This window comes from Cibotium barometz, chromosome 51 (assembly GCF_041138505.1).
Source record: "Cibotium barometz isolate CiBa-2024 chromosome 51, ASM4113850v1, whole genome shotgun sequence".
In the NCBI taxonomy this organism is placed as follows: Eukaryota; Viridiplantae; Streptophyta; class Polypodiopsida; order Cyatheales; family Cibotiaceae; genus Cibotium; species Cibotium barometz.
The window spans coordinates 7,170,204-7,186,701 of record NC_141096.1 but is presented as its reverse complement, the minus strand read 5'-3'; the positions used below and the strand labels follow the sequence as shown (position 1 = coordinate 7,186,701).

General features: G+C 41.7%; 1 protein-coding gene across 1 annotated transcript; it reads left to right on the top strand.

The window, feature by feature from the left end:
- The first annotated feature begins 13,411 nt into the window (after window positions 1-13,411).
- On the top strand, window positions 13,412-15,214 carry LOC147609267 (tropinone reductase homolog At5g06060-like). Its single transcript, XM_086787649.1, has 5 exons — window positions 13,412-13,620; window positions 13,734-13,941; window positions 14,073-14,292; window positions 14,541-14,647; window positions 14,769-15,214. Exons 1-5 carry the CDS (start codon window positions 13,505-13,507, stop codon window positions 14,937-14,939), a joined length of 822 nt encoding a protein of 273 aa, XP_086643775.1. The 5' UTR covers window positions 13,412-13,504; the 3' UTR covers window positions 14,940-15,214.
- The last annotated feature ends 1,284 nt before the right edge of the window (window positions 15,215-16,498 follow it).

Here is a 16,498-nt window from a genome sequence, read left to right as displayed (position 1 = left end):
GAATCAATCCACCGAACAAAGGAAGGAATGCTTCACCAACACCTTCAACCCCAACAACTTCACCTAAAGTTCGACAAGAATGGAGGCCCACACAAAACCAAGCAAGCCACTCAACCCCTCTCATACATATAACACATACACAAGAGCTTGCTTGTTTAGTCAACCTCAATGGTGGTAAACAACCAGAAGCTATACCTACCACCTCGACAACAATTGAGCAAATTCAAGAACTGATCCCCACGTCTATAACGGAGACTTATGAGCGTATCAAGGACAAACTCAGAATGCTCTTCTCACCCCTTTGGATAAGAAGCTTGAATGTAGAAGCTACATAGAAAACATAAGAATCTATTCTCTCAAAAATGATAATAGCCACAAGAACTTTTTGCTCACAAGGTGGTAACAAAATTTAAATTAATACAAGAAAAATGCTTTAAGCTTTCACGCTTTAAGCCTTCACGCCTTCACTTCATGAATTAACACTTCACGCCTTAACACTTCACGCTTTAAGCTTTCACGCTTTTAAGCCTTCATGCTTTAAGCTTTCACGCTTTTAAGCCTTCACGCTTTAAGCTTTCATGTTTTTAAGCCTTCATGCCTTAACACTTCATGCTTTAAGCTTTCACGCTTTAACACTTCACGCCTTAACACTTCATGCTTTAAGCTTTCATGCTTTTAAGCCTTCACGTCTTAACACTTCACGCTTTAAGCTTTCACGCTTTTAAGCCTTCACGCCTTCACACTTCATGCTTTAAGCCTCCATGCCTTAACACTTCACACCTTAACACTTCACTCTTTAAGAATTACGCCTTAATACTTCACATCTTAACAGTTCACACTTTAAGCCTTCACACCTTAACACTTCACGAATCAACACTTCATGCCTTAACACTTCACGCTTTAAGCTTTCATGTCGTGACCTACAGCCTGCTACTTCATGACACAAACTACTTTCTCTACGAATTCCCCACATTACTCTAGTGCGGTCACTTTACTAACACTCTTCCCATCACCAAAAAAAGAAAAAGAAAAAAAGAGACAAAAATACAAGGGAATCACACATATGGCCTACCTAAAAACGGTAGAATACCACAAGAATCTCCCAACAATTTTCAATAGCCAATACATTTTTGTTAAGCTTATGGCTTAAACAAAATGTATTGGCTATATTGAAGATTATAACTTATAGCTTAACAAGAATAGTAAGCTTACAACTTACTATTCTTTTGGCTAAGTAATGTAGTAGCTGCTCCATCAGTACATATCCATACTCATGCAATGGAGAACATTTGCACCAGAGCCTCACCCCATCGACAACCTTCTAGGTACATCTCTGGATGGGGGGGCCATGGTGGGCGATAGCCAGGTCAGCAATGTACAACCTATTACTTGGAATTTTCCTTCAAATTGCAAACCTCCCCAAACGAAGCTAAGTCTTCACAACACATTGGTCTCTAATCCTTTGTGAAGATGTCAATATTTGCCTCACAAGGCGACATAATTGTTTCATGCCTCACCAACTAGTCGTCGTTACTCCAAAAACCCCCATCACCCCCACCCATTAGGAATTCTAGGTAATCACTAACTAATCTTTTCACTTACTAACTAGCCTTTCTTATTCCTTCCGGAGGAACAAAGACCATTGAACATCACTCAACATCAAAAACCATCAACAAAGCTTGCCAATTCTCCCCACAAAAAGGTCTTCAACACGATCACAAGGATGTGATCGGCATTAGGAAGGGGGTAATGTTAACCCATTCCTAGGGTTAACAAGAACTACAACCATTATCTTACATCAAGAAGTCAAGGCCAAGAGAGTAAAAATGCTTGGGAAGCTACATCCATTAGACATCCCCCAGATGAAGTGGGAATGCATCATCACATGTAACCTTGCCGAAGATTGCCAAAAACAAAGTGAGCCAAAAATAAATAAAAAGCGGCTCACACAAACATAAAAATGCAATCATTCACAAAAACCTCCCACATCGTTAAGAATTCCCAATACATCACTAACCTCTTCATTCATTAACTAGCTTTTCTTATTCCTTCCGGAGGAACACAAACCATTGAACGTCATTCAACATCAAAGCCATCGACAAAGCTTGTTCATTCTCCCCACACAAAGGTCTTCAGCATGATCACGAGGACACTATCGTCATCAGGAAGGAATACACCAAAAGGTCATACATTCAAGATATGAAGCAATGGTATACAAATCTACAACTTGGACGGGCATCTCTAATGGTCCGATGGAATACTTATGGCAATTCCCGCTTTAAGAGCGTGTGGTAACAAGTTAGGATGAAGTCCGAAGTGATGTAATTCATGGATATATTATGAGAGTAGTCATTGTAATAGCATTAGGCCTCTTATGAGCCTAAAATGCCCGGTCGACCCATAGTTTAAGTGAGTGTGAACACTAATGGCCATGTATATAAGTGAATATCTCTCATAATACAAGGACTCTCCCATTGTACAATAGAGTCTTGCTCTTGCTAATCCTTGGACACCATTGCTTCATATCTTGAATGTAAGACCTTTTGGTGTATCTACCTTGATTCCTTATTATAAGATAATGGCGGTAGCTCTTGCTAACCCTAAGAATGGGTTAACACCATCTATGGAGGATGAGAGGGATAATGACTATGTAAGAGAGAGATTATACTACATGATGAATGATGATGAGAGTGTTTTCATGGATGCCCAAGGTAACCATTTAAAAAGCTGTCTACAAACCTTGTTTAGCACAAGTGGACTCATTTATCAAGTGGACCAAGCAAAAGATAAGGGACAAGTAGTACTACTTATATTAGATGTAATGTATACATAGTTTCCAAATCCTATGGGCAAGTGCTTTGATAAAGGCTCGATAAAGGTGACCAAAGAAGAAATGAAATTGCATCTCTCCAAATAGGAGGTCTACCATATGCTGATGGGTAAAGCAGGCCTTTGCTGGTTAGTGTGGATAATTGTAGAGAAGTAGTTTAAAGAGAACCCACAAGGGCATACACAACAAAGGGAATCATCTCATATCAGGTTAGTTATGATGGGCCCCTTACACTATCGTTTGGGTGGAAAATCCACCTTTTATGGAAAATTTGTATCTATTATCACATTTTTTCTATTTTGTTTCTTAGTCTTATATATAGAGCTTTCATAAGATGATTAATTTGGTTTTCTAGAATTGCTCACACCAATGCAAGAAGAACATGGCTAGTGTAAAAGATACAATGAGAAAGAAACATGTTAACGGCTTTTTGTTGAAAAGGGAATAATAGTTCAAGATCCTACTGAGGTGAATTAAATATTCTTTCATATTAAATACCATTATCTCCTCAACCTTCTCATTTGAAATATCATATAGCTCCCTTGGGTGCTTTGGTAGCTTTATTTCTCTTCTCCTATACATTGCCTCAATGCATAAAGAAGCATCTATGCATACGCATTCCCTCGTATGCATAGAGGCCTATATACATCTATGTATAGAATCCTCTTATGCATAGATGCCTCTATGCATCTATGTATAGCAGCCTCTCTATGTCTATGCATTGCCTCTTATGTATAGAGGCCTATATGTATCTATGTATATGGCTTTCATCGAGGCCTCTATGCATACGCATTCCCTCGTATGCATAGAGGCCTATATACATCTATGTATAGAATCCTCTTATGCATAGATGCCTCTATGCATCTATGTATAGCAGCCTCTCTATGTCTATGCATTTCCTCTTATGTATAGAGGCCTATATGTATCTATGTATATGGCTTTCATCGAGGCCTCTTATGTATATGGCTTTCATAGAGGCCTCTTATGCATCGAGGCATCTATACCTATGCATTGCCTCTGTGCATAAGAGGCCTCTATGGAACTATGCCTATGCATTCCCTTTGTGTATATCTGTGCATAAGAGGTCTCTATAGATCTATGTATAAGAGGCATGCATACATCTATGCCTAGATGCATTGCCTCTATGCCTCTATAGATCTATGTATAAGAGGCCTCTATGCATCACCTTGGAATGAGCTAATTACTGATAATTAGTGTTAATCCGGTAGGTTAACAACGTGGGCATTGTAGAGTTGAAGCCCGCGGTTGACATAACGGAAGAAGGTTATGCGTCTGTGATGAATACAAACCTGGAGTCAGCTTTTCACTTCGCGCAGCTGGCTCATCCTCTGCTCAAAGCTTGTGGCAAGGGTAGGATCGTCTTCATTAGCTCCATTGCCAGTTTGACAACAAGCGTCTCTTTTCCATGTAGCACATACAGAATGTCTAAAGGTACAACATACATACATACATGCCGCCGGCCAATGACAATCAATCCTTTAATTGTGGTTGAAAATAACAACACAGTCCTGCACGCTGCTACGTTGCAAACAACAACATACATACATACTGCAGGCAATTAACTATGGGCATTGGGCATGATGGACATGACAACACCAGCTATTTTTTTTAAAAAAAATGGATGCTTATATTAAGAGATTAGAAAGAGACAGGTTACAACATGTTGAGAGCTCTAATGAGTACAATGTCCTTGCACATGACATTCCCTTCTTATCACCCATAGTTCCTGAAATGCAGGCCATAGCTGCTCCACAAGCTTGCCTTTGACTTTATTGAGAAGTTTCTCTAGCTGTGTATCCAGTTTTTCCCTCTTTTTCTGAGTGCGACTTCCAAAAAACATAGAGTGCTTTGATGAGCGACACATCCTTGGAGATGATGGACTCTCTCATCTTCAACAGTTCCTGAATTTGTTGTGTCACCTGGTCCACTTGCTTTCCTTTAGCCTTCTTATGCAGACGATGAAACTTGGTGTCTAGGTCTTTCATCTGTCTTTGTATGAATCTTTCACCTACATGTATCAAGTTCTCTTTTGGCCTCGAACTGTTAGTAGGCATACTATTAAAAATGGAATCAAGTCTATGTAACCACAAGCACCATAATAGTTCAGTTCTCAAGACAGCCCATAGTTCCAAGGTGCAACCAATGCCTTCTCCAAGTAACAAGTTTTTCCAGCCAAGGGTGTAGCCATTCCATAGCTGAATGCATTTGGCTAATGACTCGAAACATTTCTTTGTAATAGGACAGTGCATGAAAATGTGCAGGTCATCCTCAACCTCCTTGCATCTATGGCACTTTCCATCCCCAATGTTAAGCTGGGTCCAAATAGCTCTGAACATAACCAACCAAGCTAGGCATGCTTTTTTTGGTTCCACATATTTATTCCATAACTTAGTAAACAAAAAATACCATTGTGCTCTGTCCAGAAGGATTCCCAATCTCTTGTTTAAAGTGCAATGGATAGGATCAATCCTCTGTTTGGGGGGAATAGGGAGTAGTCCTTTTTTATTCTTCCATTGGAAAGCTTTGTGAGCTGGCATATCTTTAATCGAAAGCAGCTAGGTGTCCGATTGGTGCCATAAGCTGATTCTTGCCCCAATAAGGTTTAATTTTGCATATGAGACATTATAGTCTCTGATCAAATCAGCTTTGGACATCCAAGAATTGATGTCTCTATCCCAAATGTCCCACCAATAGCAGATTCCTTTCCTATGCATCCTCAAAGCAGCTTCAGCTTGGGCATTATCAATTGGGGGGAGGAGAATCCTTGGCCACCAGATGGAGTCTCTCCTGTGTATACCCCATGTGTAACTAGGCTTCTCAGAAAGGATAAGGTCAGTCTTGATAGCATTCCAAGCTGACCAAAGCGAATGGATGACTAGTTGGGTGCCAACCGATTTCACCAAGTATTTACGAGCCATAATTGTGAGCGGGAGGAGCTTCTTCCACTTGGGGAATTGTTTGAGCTGGAATTATTCAAGATTTCTAGTGATCAACCAAGCCCAGTCTTCAAAGGGATAGAGAAAGCTTCTCAGCACCCATTCTATTAGTAGCCAAGTTGAACACGTCTTTGATTCCCAGGCCCCCTTTACCTATTTCCATGCAACACCATTCCCACTTGACTTTAGGGATTTTCCTAATCCAAGGGTCCCCTCCCCATAGATAGTTCCTGCATAACCTTATGAATTGCAATAGATCAGCGTCTGGAGATCTCCAGTAGTAGCTGAGAAAGTAGATGAGGACAGAAGGGATAATGAAATGGTTGATTACCATCTTTCTACCCCCCAGGTTTAGATGCATTATTTGGCATCTGGCAAGTTCCATTAGGGAATCCATAATGCCTACTCCGATGATGAGCATGATGGAAAGTGCACCCGTTACCACTGTAGTTAGTACAACACCGCTACCTAGTGGTACAGTACCTACAACAGTGCGTATACCAGTGCATATCGACCATATGTACCTATCGCTACTCATGCTCATGTAGCTCCTACACCTCGTGTTATGCCAATGGCATATGATCCACGAATGCCTTATTAGAACCCTTATCCAAGAGGAGCTATGCCTAGTCATATATCATATCCTGCGTCAGCTGCATATATACCAAGACCAATGCCAACTCTTGTCCACCAGCTATGCCTGCTCACTTAGGTGATCTAGCAGCGTTTGCTCAAACGATCGGATGATCTATTGTGGAAAACATGCATGGCATACCTGAGAGAGAGCCTAGAAGCAAGGCGATACAAGTTGCCAAGCTCACTCAGAACTTCAATGGTGGTAACGAAGATGTTAGGAAGCACATTGAAGTTTTTGAACATGTGTTTGATTCCTTGGAAGAGCACAATGAGCTACATAAGTGTAAAGCCTTAGGCTTAACCTTGAGTGGAAAAGCCGGAGATTGGTATCGAACTTTAAGGGTTGAAGAGTGTACTCAATATCCCACTCTCAAGAGATTGTTCTTGAAAGAATATATACGTGAGGGTGTGCTTTTGGGTGTAGCATCTCAACTCCAAAACGTTGAATGCAAGGAAGGAGAGTCAGTGAGAGACTTTATTAGTCGACTAAAGCATCTAAATTCTCACTGTACTCCCGATGAGCACTTCAATAACAACCAACTTCTTGATAGATTCATCCGAGATTGCGCCACGAGGACATATACAATGGCCTAGTCATTAGAGGTCTTACGACGTTGGAAGCAGTCACTGCCAATGCAATCCACTTAGAAGACAACTTGATGATTGCAGGTAAAAAGGTGTCTTCAGAGACAAAGTCTGTTAGTTTACAAGTATCTCGGCATGAGCCAATGACTATAAAACCTATTACCAAGGAGCATAGCTGACCTTCAGTTAAGGCTCTCCAAGAATACTTTAGGGGTAATCGAGCTCCTCAAAATAGCCATATGTACCCAAGAAGAGAGCAACAATGGTGTTCGGTTTGCTTAGGACCACATAGCACGAGTGAATGTCCCACATTCAAAGTTAAATTCAATGAGACTTGCAATACATGTGGTAAGTATGGCCATCAATCTAAGGATTGCCTAGTACTTAAGCATATGTTAGCAAATCAGGCACCGCTAGCCTGGTCAAACACACCTCAAGTACCCGCACTGATGCCTGCACCACCTGTCGAGCAACCGTCCTCCTCACAACACATAGTTCCAAGGAACCCAAATTTAGTCCAGTCTGTTCCATTACCACCGCCAGTGCTAGGAACACAACCTCTGCATATAAGGGTTACCCCTATAAACCAGATGGGTTGTGAGTCACATAGTGCATGTGGGGATTATGAAGAGGATATAGATCCCACTGTTCCATATGGGATTGATACGTTTGAAATGACTCCCCAGTACTACATGGACGATCATTTCGGGTAAGTCAAGCCTGTATATCAAGTGGCTGCTCTCGCCACAAGAGGGCAAAACCTTAATACCTTTGCCAGGAGACCACCTCTTCAATGCTATGATTATGGTGGACCGCATCGTGTAAGCAGAGTGCCCTAATAGGCTACAGAAGATCGCTACTCAAATGCAACCAGATCAAGGGAGCACGTTGGGAATGCCAGTACTTACATGTAATCGTTGTGGCATAGATCATTTGATTGCTCAATGTCCACATAATCCAAGTGCACCCAAGGTTACGCCATTGAATTTGGTTGAGGTCACCAATGAGGCACTAGGAACCACACCTGTTGTTGTACCCGCAAATGTAGTCACACGGTCAATGCTTCAAAATCAAAACTACATTCTTGAAGAAAGGGATACTGCATCAATTGCTCGAGCAAAGAAAAAGAAAACGTGACGGAAGAGATCGCTTAATGCCACAAGCTCCAAACCTAGTTCAAAGACTAATAAAGGGACAGGAGACGACCTTGTGTATATGAATGATCCTGAAGATGATTCTGATTCAATAGAAACCATGGAGACCAAAGACACTACTTTAAGGGAGGAACCCACTCGGGAGCACAACAAAGGAGAATCAAGCAAAGACATAAATTGGGGGAAATAAAGGGAACTCCTCCTGCCCCACAACCAAGTCAGCTAATGCCCTCTCCGCTACCCCGACTGACTGAGACTCTCAAAGACAAGCCACATGGGCCAAAAACCCTCAAGAAAAAGATTGGGACTTACCCAAACCCAGTAGAGGAGATTGAACGAGTGCAACACTTAAGGGGTTTGGTGGAAGAAACACAAAGAGAACTGGAGCCAGAACCTAAAAAAATTAAGATCCCAGACACAATGTTTCCTACACAAGTTCAGCCTCACAGGAGCCATAAATCATTAGCTATACCTAGTATCATTCGGGAAGAAAGTGAGGATAGGACATCAGGAAGTGGGCAGACACCCTTCTTGCTTGAAAGAATGTTTAGTGAGGGAATGCCTGACCCCATCGAAGAGGAAGTGATTCCATCTTCACCAGTCCCTAGTCAAGGGCCGATATCCCAAAAAGTACCGTTGAATGTGTCCAAACTAATGGATTTCATGTCCTCTGAAATCAGAACCACGATCATATCCAAGTTATATGGAGATCCTGAGCTATTCTTAGCTCTTCGAGCATTTCTCAATGGAGAACTAAAGGTGGGGTTACCACAATTTACAAATATGGATAGACCCGACACGCTTCAAGATGTGGAGGAACATTTGGATCTATAGCCCAACCTAGATGAAGACTCGGTTGTTGAAATACTTGTTAACAAGTTGGGACAGTACTTTGAAGGTGATGATGAATCTAATGCAACCCTCCCCATTACTACAATGGGATTAACTCTAAACGGAATCCTTGATGGTGGTGCTGGAGTGAGCATTGTGACTAAAAACTGCTGGGAATCTATGGGAAGCCCTCACCTAGAAGTCACAAACATAGTGGTTAAGATGGCAAACAAAACTATAGCTAAACCTATTGGAATGCTAAAGGACCTTAAGATCAAGGTTCTGGGATACAAGGTAAGGCATACCTTCATTGTAATGGATTTCTCTGAGCATCCTATGTCATATCAAATGATCTTAGGACGTCCTTTCATGAGGGAAGCACAAATGGTGCATGACTAGACGAAAAAACATGTCTACTTACAATTCCAGGACTCTATCATTCGAGTTTATCTTGAGAATGGTCGCGCGCATCCTTTAGAAAGCAAGGTTATCATTGATAATCGATCGGATACCACTATTCACTCAGCCCCATTAAAGTATTGGTATACATGCAAAAAAGAGACCGATGATGGGGAAGATTCTCCTTATATGGATGTCCTACTGGGCATGACTGAGTGAGATAACGTAGATTGGGTACACCCAGCGGTCGGCAACCATAGACACATGGAAAAATAGAGGCACAAGTTGGGTAACACCTGAGGGGCAAGATATGCCACCATTAGTGGCACTAAACATGATAGGTGTTATGCATTTGACTTCTGATGGGGCAAGAAAGTGGCAAACTCCCTTGACACTGAAAGTAGCGAAGACTCTGACCAATACGAATCCGAGTGTAAATCTCAAGAAGAAACTAACTCTGAGCCTGATAGGGGGTATGAATTGAATATTCACCCAAGTGTGGAAGCCACGTGCTCAAGGCCTAGGACAGTAACCTCTTGCAGTTCCGAGAGTGAGGGGGACAAAAGTGAACATCAATCAAGCGAGTCTGAATCTGATATAAACAAAAATTAGAAACTAGGTAAGAAGAAGACAAGACATAAGCGACAACGCTATATCGAGCTAATGTATGAGCTAGAATAAACAAAGAGAGATCCACTGCAGAATGGCTTAGTTATGTAGGAGCATATGACGCTCATCGGAAGTTAGTGGAAAATTTGGGGAGAATACCTCCAAAGTGTCATGTGGTGTAGTCCGCAACCTCATGACATCGCCCAATTAGAAATCGAAGAGAAGCTGAAACTAAGTCGTATTGCAAGAAGGCGTCAAAACCGAGAGTTAGCTCAGCAACAAAAGGAAGCAGAATTTAAAGAAAAAAGCATGGCACAACAAGAACCGGTAAACTTACACCCCGCATCCGAGCATTTCAAATCTTTTACCACAGGGGAACGTAAAGTCATCTACACAAAAGCCCAACGAACGCCTACCAATGGGAGTAGCGGTGTCTACAATGGCCCGGCGGTAGTTAAGAAGATAGAACTAGCAGATCCAGGTGCGGAGTCTAAACCAGCTTTTATTTCTCAAGACCTCACCAAGACGGAAGAAGCTACACTTAAGATGCTTCTTAAAGAATTCAAGGACATATTTGCTTGGACATACCATGATATGAAGGGTGTTCCACCCTCTGTGGTGCAACACACAATTCCAATGATTAGCACTGCTAAACCAGTTTAGCAACGTCCCTACCCAATGAATCCTAAGTATGCAAAGATTGTACAAAGAGGAAATTGAAAAGCTTATAAAATGTGGATTCATATATACCCTATTGAGCACTCAAAATGGGTTTCTCCGATAGTCATTGTACCAAAGAAGAATGGGAAACTCAGAGTGTGCGTTGATCTCAAAAAGGTTAATGCAGCCACCAGAAGAGATCATTACCCCTTGCCATATTCGGAGCATATGCTTGAAAGAGTTGCAGGCAAGGAGGCCTATAGCTTTTTAGACGGGTACTCTGGTTATAATTAGATCATAATTGCAGTAGAGGACCAAGCTAAAATAGCTTTTATAACGGAGTTTGGAGTGTTTTCCTTTCGCATCATGCCTTTGGCTTAACCAATGCACCTGCAACATTCCAACGATTGATAAACACAGCCTTTAAGGAATATGTAAGGGACTTTTGTGAAGCCTTCTTAGATGTTCTTTGTGTTCATTCCTCTTGGGAGCACTTGATGTGTTTATAAAAAGTATTTGAAAGGTGTAGATTATATCGCATCTCATTGAATCCTTTCAAATGCTAATTCTGGGTTAAACAAAGAGTTATTCTAGGACATATAGTGTCCAAAAATGGGATTTCCACCGACAAAAGTAAAATCAAGGTCATTCTGGAATTTCCCCCACCCGCCAACTATAAGGGAGTCCAGCGCTTTATGGAAATCTCTTATGTGTAGAAGCCTTATATGCATAAAGGTATATGCATCATTGCCGCCTCTTATGTATAAAGGCCTATGCATCATTGCCTCTTATGCATAGAGGCCTCTATGCATTATTGACTCTATGCATTCCTCTAAGGACATATAAGGGAGCTACTATCTCCCCCAAATCGTGTGGGGTGCAATGATTCTTCAAGATCCACTCACCATTTTCGCCACACCTGAGAGTGTCTAGGGCTTCTCAAGAACGAACGAGCTCTCAAAGTCACCATTCTCAAGGATGATGCTTTTTCTCATACATTGGTGGAGATGCTAGTTCGCCATTCATGGAGGATGAAAGGGATGATGACTAATGCTAGGAGTGACGGAGAGATTATACTACACAGTGGATTATGATGGGAGTGTTTTCATGGATGTCCAATGCAATAGTTTAAAAAACAGCCTAAAGCCTTGGTCAACGAAACTTTCAAGAACTCATTTTATCACGTGGGCCAAGCAAAAGACAAGGGGCAAGTAGTACATAATACATATAATGAATACATAATTTCCAAATCCCATGGGCAAGCGCTTTGATGAAGGTGGCAAAAGAGTTGCATCTCTTTAATAGGAGGTCAACCATACATTGCACGGGTAGATCATGGTGGCCCCTATTCTAGCCATTTCTACTCAGTGGTGGAGAATTATAGAGAAGTAGTTTAAAGAGAACCCACAAGGGATGTAGCTCATATATCAAGTTGATTATGATGGACCCCTCACACTAGGGCTCAAGTGAAAAAGTCAACTTTTGTGTAAAATTTGTATGACATTGTATTATCACATTTTTCCTAATTCATCTCTTTATCTTATATATAGAGGTTGCTTAAGATGATTAATTTATTTTTCTAGAGTTGCTCACGTCAACAATCATCAAAGATGCAATAAGAAAGAAACATGCTAATGGCTTTTGAAAACGAGATCATAGTTTAAGCTCCTATTGAGGTGAATTTAATATTCTTTTATATTTTCTTTTTATTTTTTCTAATAACATTATACTTGTAACCTCGATAGGGACACCCATTATTTTATTTCGGGATATTTTACTTTGGATGCATCTTTTATTTATTTCATTTACCAGGATTAATATATTTAGACAAGCTGTGTGTGTTATTATGATATGGTCAGGATTGATGTGTTTAATCAGCTGTGTGTACTGACTAATATTATTTTGAATGAAGGCACTGAATGAGCAATGGATTACGTGTTAATTGATGGTGGAACATGTGTTGCATCACTTTTAGGATATTTTGGAAGACATGTGAACACCTTTTATGGTTTTGTATTTAGGAATCAATATTTTTGTAAGGCTAAGGCCTCATACCTTTGTACATACCAAATAGTATTTTATACTTTTGATAGGCCCAAGACTTTATATTATGCTTGCTATATTTTTGTAGAGATTGTAGGTTGATAAACTCAAAAGCACTTGTGCTTTATTTTTGGATTTATCTTTTTGAAAAGCAAGTGTTTTTTTCTAATACAAGGGTCACACTCATCTCAAGCGAATCTTATATCGACAATAATTTCTACTCTATTTTTCATCCTTCTTGTTTATTTAATTTTATTTATTAAAGTTTATGCTTTTAATTTATACAAATATATGTTATGCTCTAATTTTTGTTTAACACAAAAATTCCATGTCCAACAAATTCAATATTTAGTAATAGATTTCCATTCAAAGTGAATAGTGTGCAAAAACAACATGCCGGTTAAAAAGTAACCATTCCTTCTTTCTTTAGTCCATGACAAAAAGTATTGATGTACCGCTCCCTGGAAATAATTTGCCTTTTGATAGAGGCACCTCAAGAACTTTGCAATGGAATCAATAGAATATAGCTATCACGAGCATTTTCAAAGATGGGACTGCCGTGAAACAAAAAAACTCTGTTTTCAAAGATGGTTTTTTTTTTGGTTTTTTTTGGAGACTAATCACACACTGCGATGTCATGCATGACGTTTGTGACCTCTCAACCACAGCTGATTACAAGCTTTATATACAGCACCTGCTGCATTACTACTACAACACCACGATTAGGAGGTAGATCCCTCAGTATACGCTGTGTGTATACAGGAAGAAGGAGACTAGAAACTTCCATTTATTCGTTGAGAATGGAGGAGGGCCATGAAGCAGCAGCAACAGCAGCTGTGCACTCGGCTAGTGTAGCAGATCGATGGAGCTTGCGAGGGCATACGGCACTAGTAACGGGAGGCACTCGCGGCATAGGGTGAGCGCCGTGAGGCCACGGCGCAAAAGCATCCTCAGCTCTTCTGGTATGATCATCTCATGTGTGTGCCCAAGCTGTACCTTTGTCACTGAACTAATTCAGCTTCTGTGCAGGAAAGCAATAGTAGAAGAGCTCGCGGGGTTGGGGGCGGCCGTGTACACGTGCTCCCGCACGCGCGCGCACGTGGAGGCACGTGTGAATGAGTGGAGAGAGTCCGGTCTGAAGGTGGAAGCCTCGGTGTGCGACGTCAGCTCACGTGCGTCACGAATCGAACTAATGCAGCAAGTCTCCCAGCATTTCGGCGGGAAACTGGACATCTTGGTTAGACCCTCTTGCTCGTGGTTGAGTTTACGATTAATCCTGCCAACTCGTTGATCTCGTGCAACATTAGAACCGCCATGGTTATTGCCTTGGAATGAGCTAATTACTGATAATTAGTGTTAATCCGGCAGGTTAACAACGTGGGCACTATAGAGTTGAAGCCCGCGGTTGACGTAACGGAAGAAGGTTATGCGTCTGTGATGAATACAAACCTGGAGTCAGCTTTCCACTTTGCGCAGCTGGCTCATCCTCTGCTCAAAGCTTGTGGCAAGGGTAGAATCGTCTTCATTAGCTCCGTTGCCAGTTTGACAAGCGTCTCTTTTCCATGTAGCACATACGGAATGTCTAAAGGTACAACATACATACATACATGCCGCCGGCCAATGACAATCAATCCTTTAATTGTGGTTGAAAATAACAACACAGTCCTGCACGCTGCTTGGCACTGACGTTGCAAACAACAACATACATACGGCAGGCAATTAACTATGGGCATGATGGACATGACAATGTATTAGTCTTCTGTTTCTTTAATTAATTAAGAGCCTTACTGATGCACAGAACGTACTATATTGTTTTGCTTTGATGAATCCTTGCAGCTGCCATGAATCAGCTGGCAAGGTCGCTAGCAACCGAATGGGTTAACGATGGCATTCTTGTGAACACAGTCGCACCGGGTACCATCGAGACCGAGCTATCCGCAGAGGTAAATTACTATGTAGAATTATTATTATAATTGGGCTTGTCTGTAGTGGGGGGCTTGTCTGTAGTGCGTAACCATCCCCTTCTTGCAGTTGATTTCATGTTGACGTTGTTGTCGCTCGCAGGCCTTGGAGCGTGAATCCAATTTCCTCCGAGACATTCCTCTCGGCCGCCCCGGAGCTCCGACCGAGGCAGCTGCTGCGGTGGCATTCTTTTGTATGCCATGCTCGTCTTTCTGCACCGGCGAAGTACTTGTTGTGGACGGAGGCAGCATGGTGCGCCCACTATTTTCATAGAATGGTTGCCATATTTATTTATCGGTAAACATTCCAAACCAATATATGTCGTAAGTGTGTACGCTTGCACCATTGGTGGTGGTGATGGTAGATATTAGACTTCATAAGCATATAGATTAGACTTTATATATATATATCCACCGGTGATGGTGGTGTTAGATAGACTAGACAGATTAGACTTATATATATCCACAGTTGGTGGTGGTGGTGGATGGATGGAATAGGCTTGCATATATCCATTTTTATAATAAAGAAGAGAAGATGTTTAATCAAAACTAAGAAGATGTTTCAAAACTACATGGTGAGGTATGGTTTACACTCACACCCTACATCCATGGTGAGGAGTGGTTCACACTCACACCATGCATCATGTATGCATCCACATATGCTTCATGCACATGCAACTACTTAACTAGATTTCATAACTAGCATCTAGCAACCTCTCCCACATATGCCTCATGTGTGTTGAGGTATGGTTCACACTCACACCATGCATCATGTATGCATCCACATATGCTTCATGGATATGCAAGTACTTAACCGACACTTGTCAGCATTCCATAACTAGCATCTAGCAACCTCTCGCTCTATATATATACTGCTTAATCGACATTGTCAGCATTTCTCATACCTAGCATTGAACCACCTACACTCTCTAAACCTCCAGTGCAGTGCCTGTTTGTGTGTGCCTATTTGTGCACTGCCTCTCTTCTCAAATAAGGGAGAGGCCCTTCACCCACCAATCTCGGGCTTCTCTCTTCCCACAAGGGAGGGCCCTTGAATGAGCATGCTTCATTGCCCCTCTCCTAAGGGGCTCGTCACCTTCTACAAGGTCACCTCTAGCTCTTCCTCTTTCCCCTCCCATGGGGCCTCTTTATTGATCTTTGCAGCACCCAGTAGTGGCCATCCATCACAAGCAGTGGCCGTCCATATATGGGGAGCTGGCACCTACTATGAGGGAGGGGGGCCGGGAGGGCTCTTACATCTCCTCCCATGGCCTCCCTCCGTGTGGCAACACACACCACCAGTGTTCTCTACACACAAAAGGGACTGTAACCATCTCTCCCGTGTCCTCCTAAAAATGGTGTCGCCCAACACACACCACCAGTGTTCTCTACACACAAAAGGGACTGTGCCCATCTCTCCCGTGTCCTCCTAAAAATGGTGTCGCCCAACGCTAAGGGGTCTCCCTATCTTAGTCATAAAAAGGGAGTCATCGTTTCTCTTTGAGGCATCCCATGCATGCAGTGGCTCTCCTCGTGGTAGCACATGCTTATTGCCAGTCCGCAAATACCACCCAAGAGAAACAGGACACCAGGCTTGTTAGGTGAAAACAAAACAAAAAACTGTCCATTATAAGCACTCTTCTTTCTAAAAAAGTAGTCGTCTCTTGAATTCATTCTCACTTTGAATTTAATAATTTCTTCCCAATTGAGAAAGCAACACCTACCAATTGTTAAACATATTGCCCAACCACCAAAATTTAGTACCCAATCTCACATTTAAAAAAAAAAAGGTTGTTGCCATAGTAATTTTAGGAACCAAAGCAAAGCAGTATG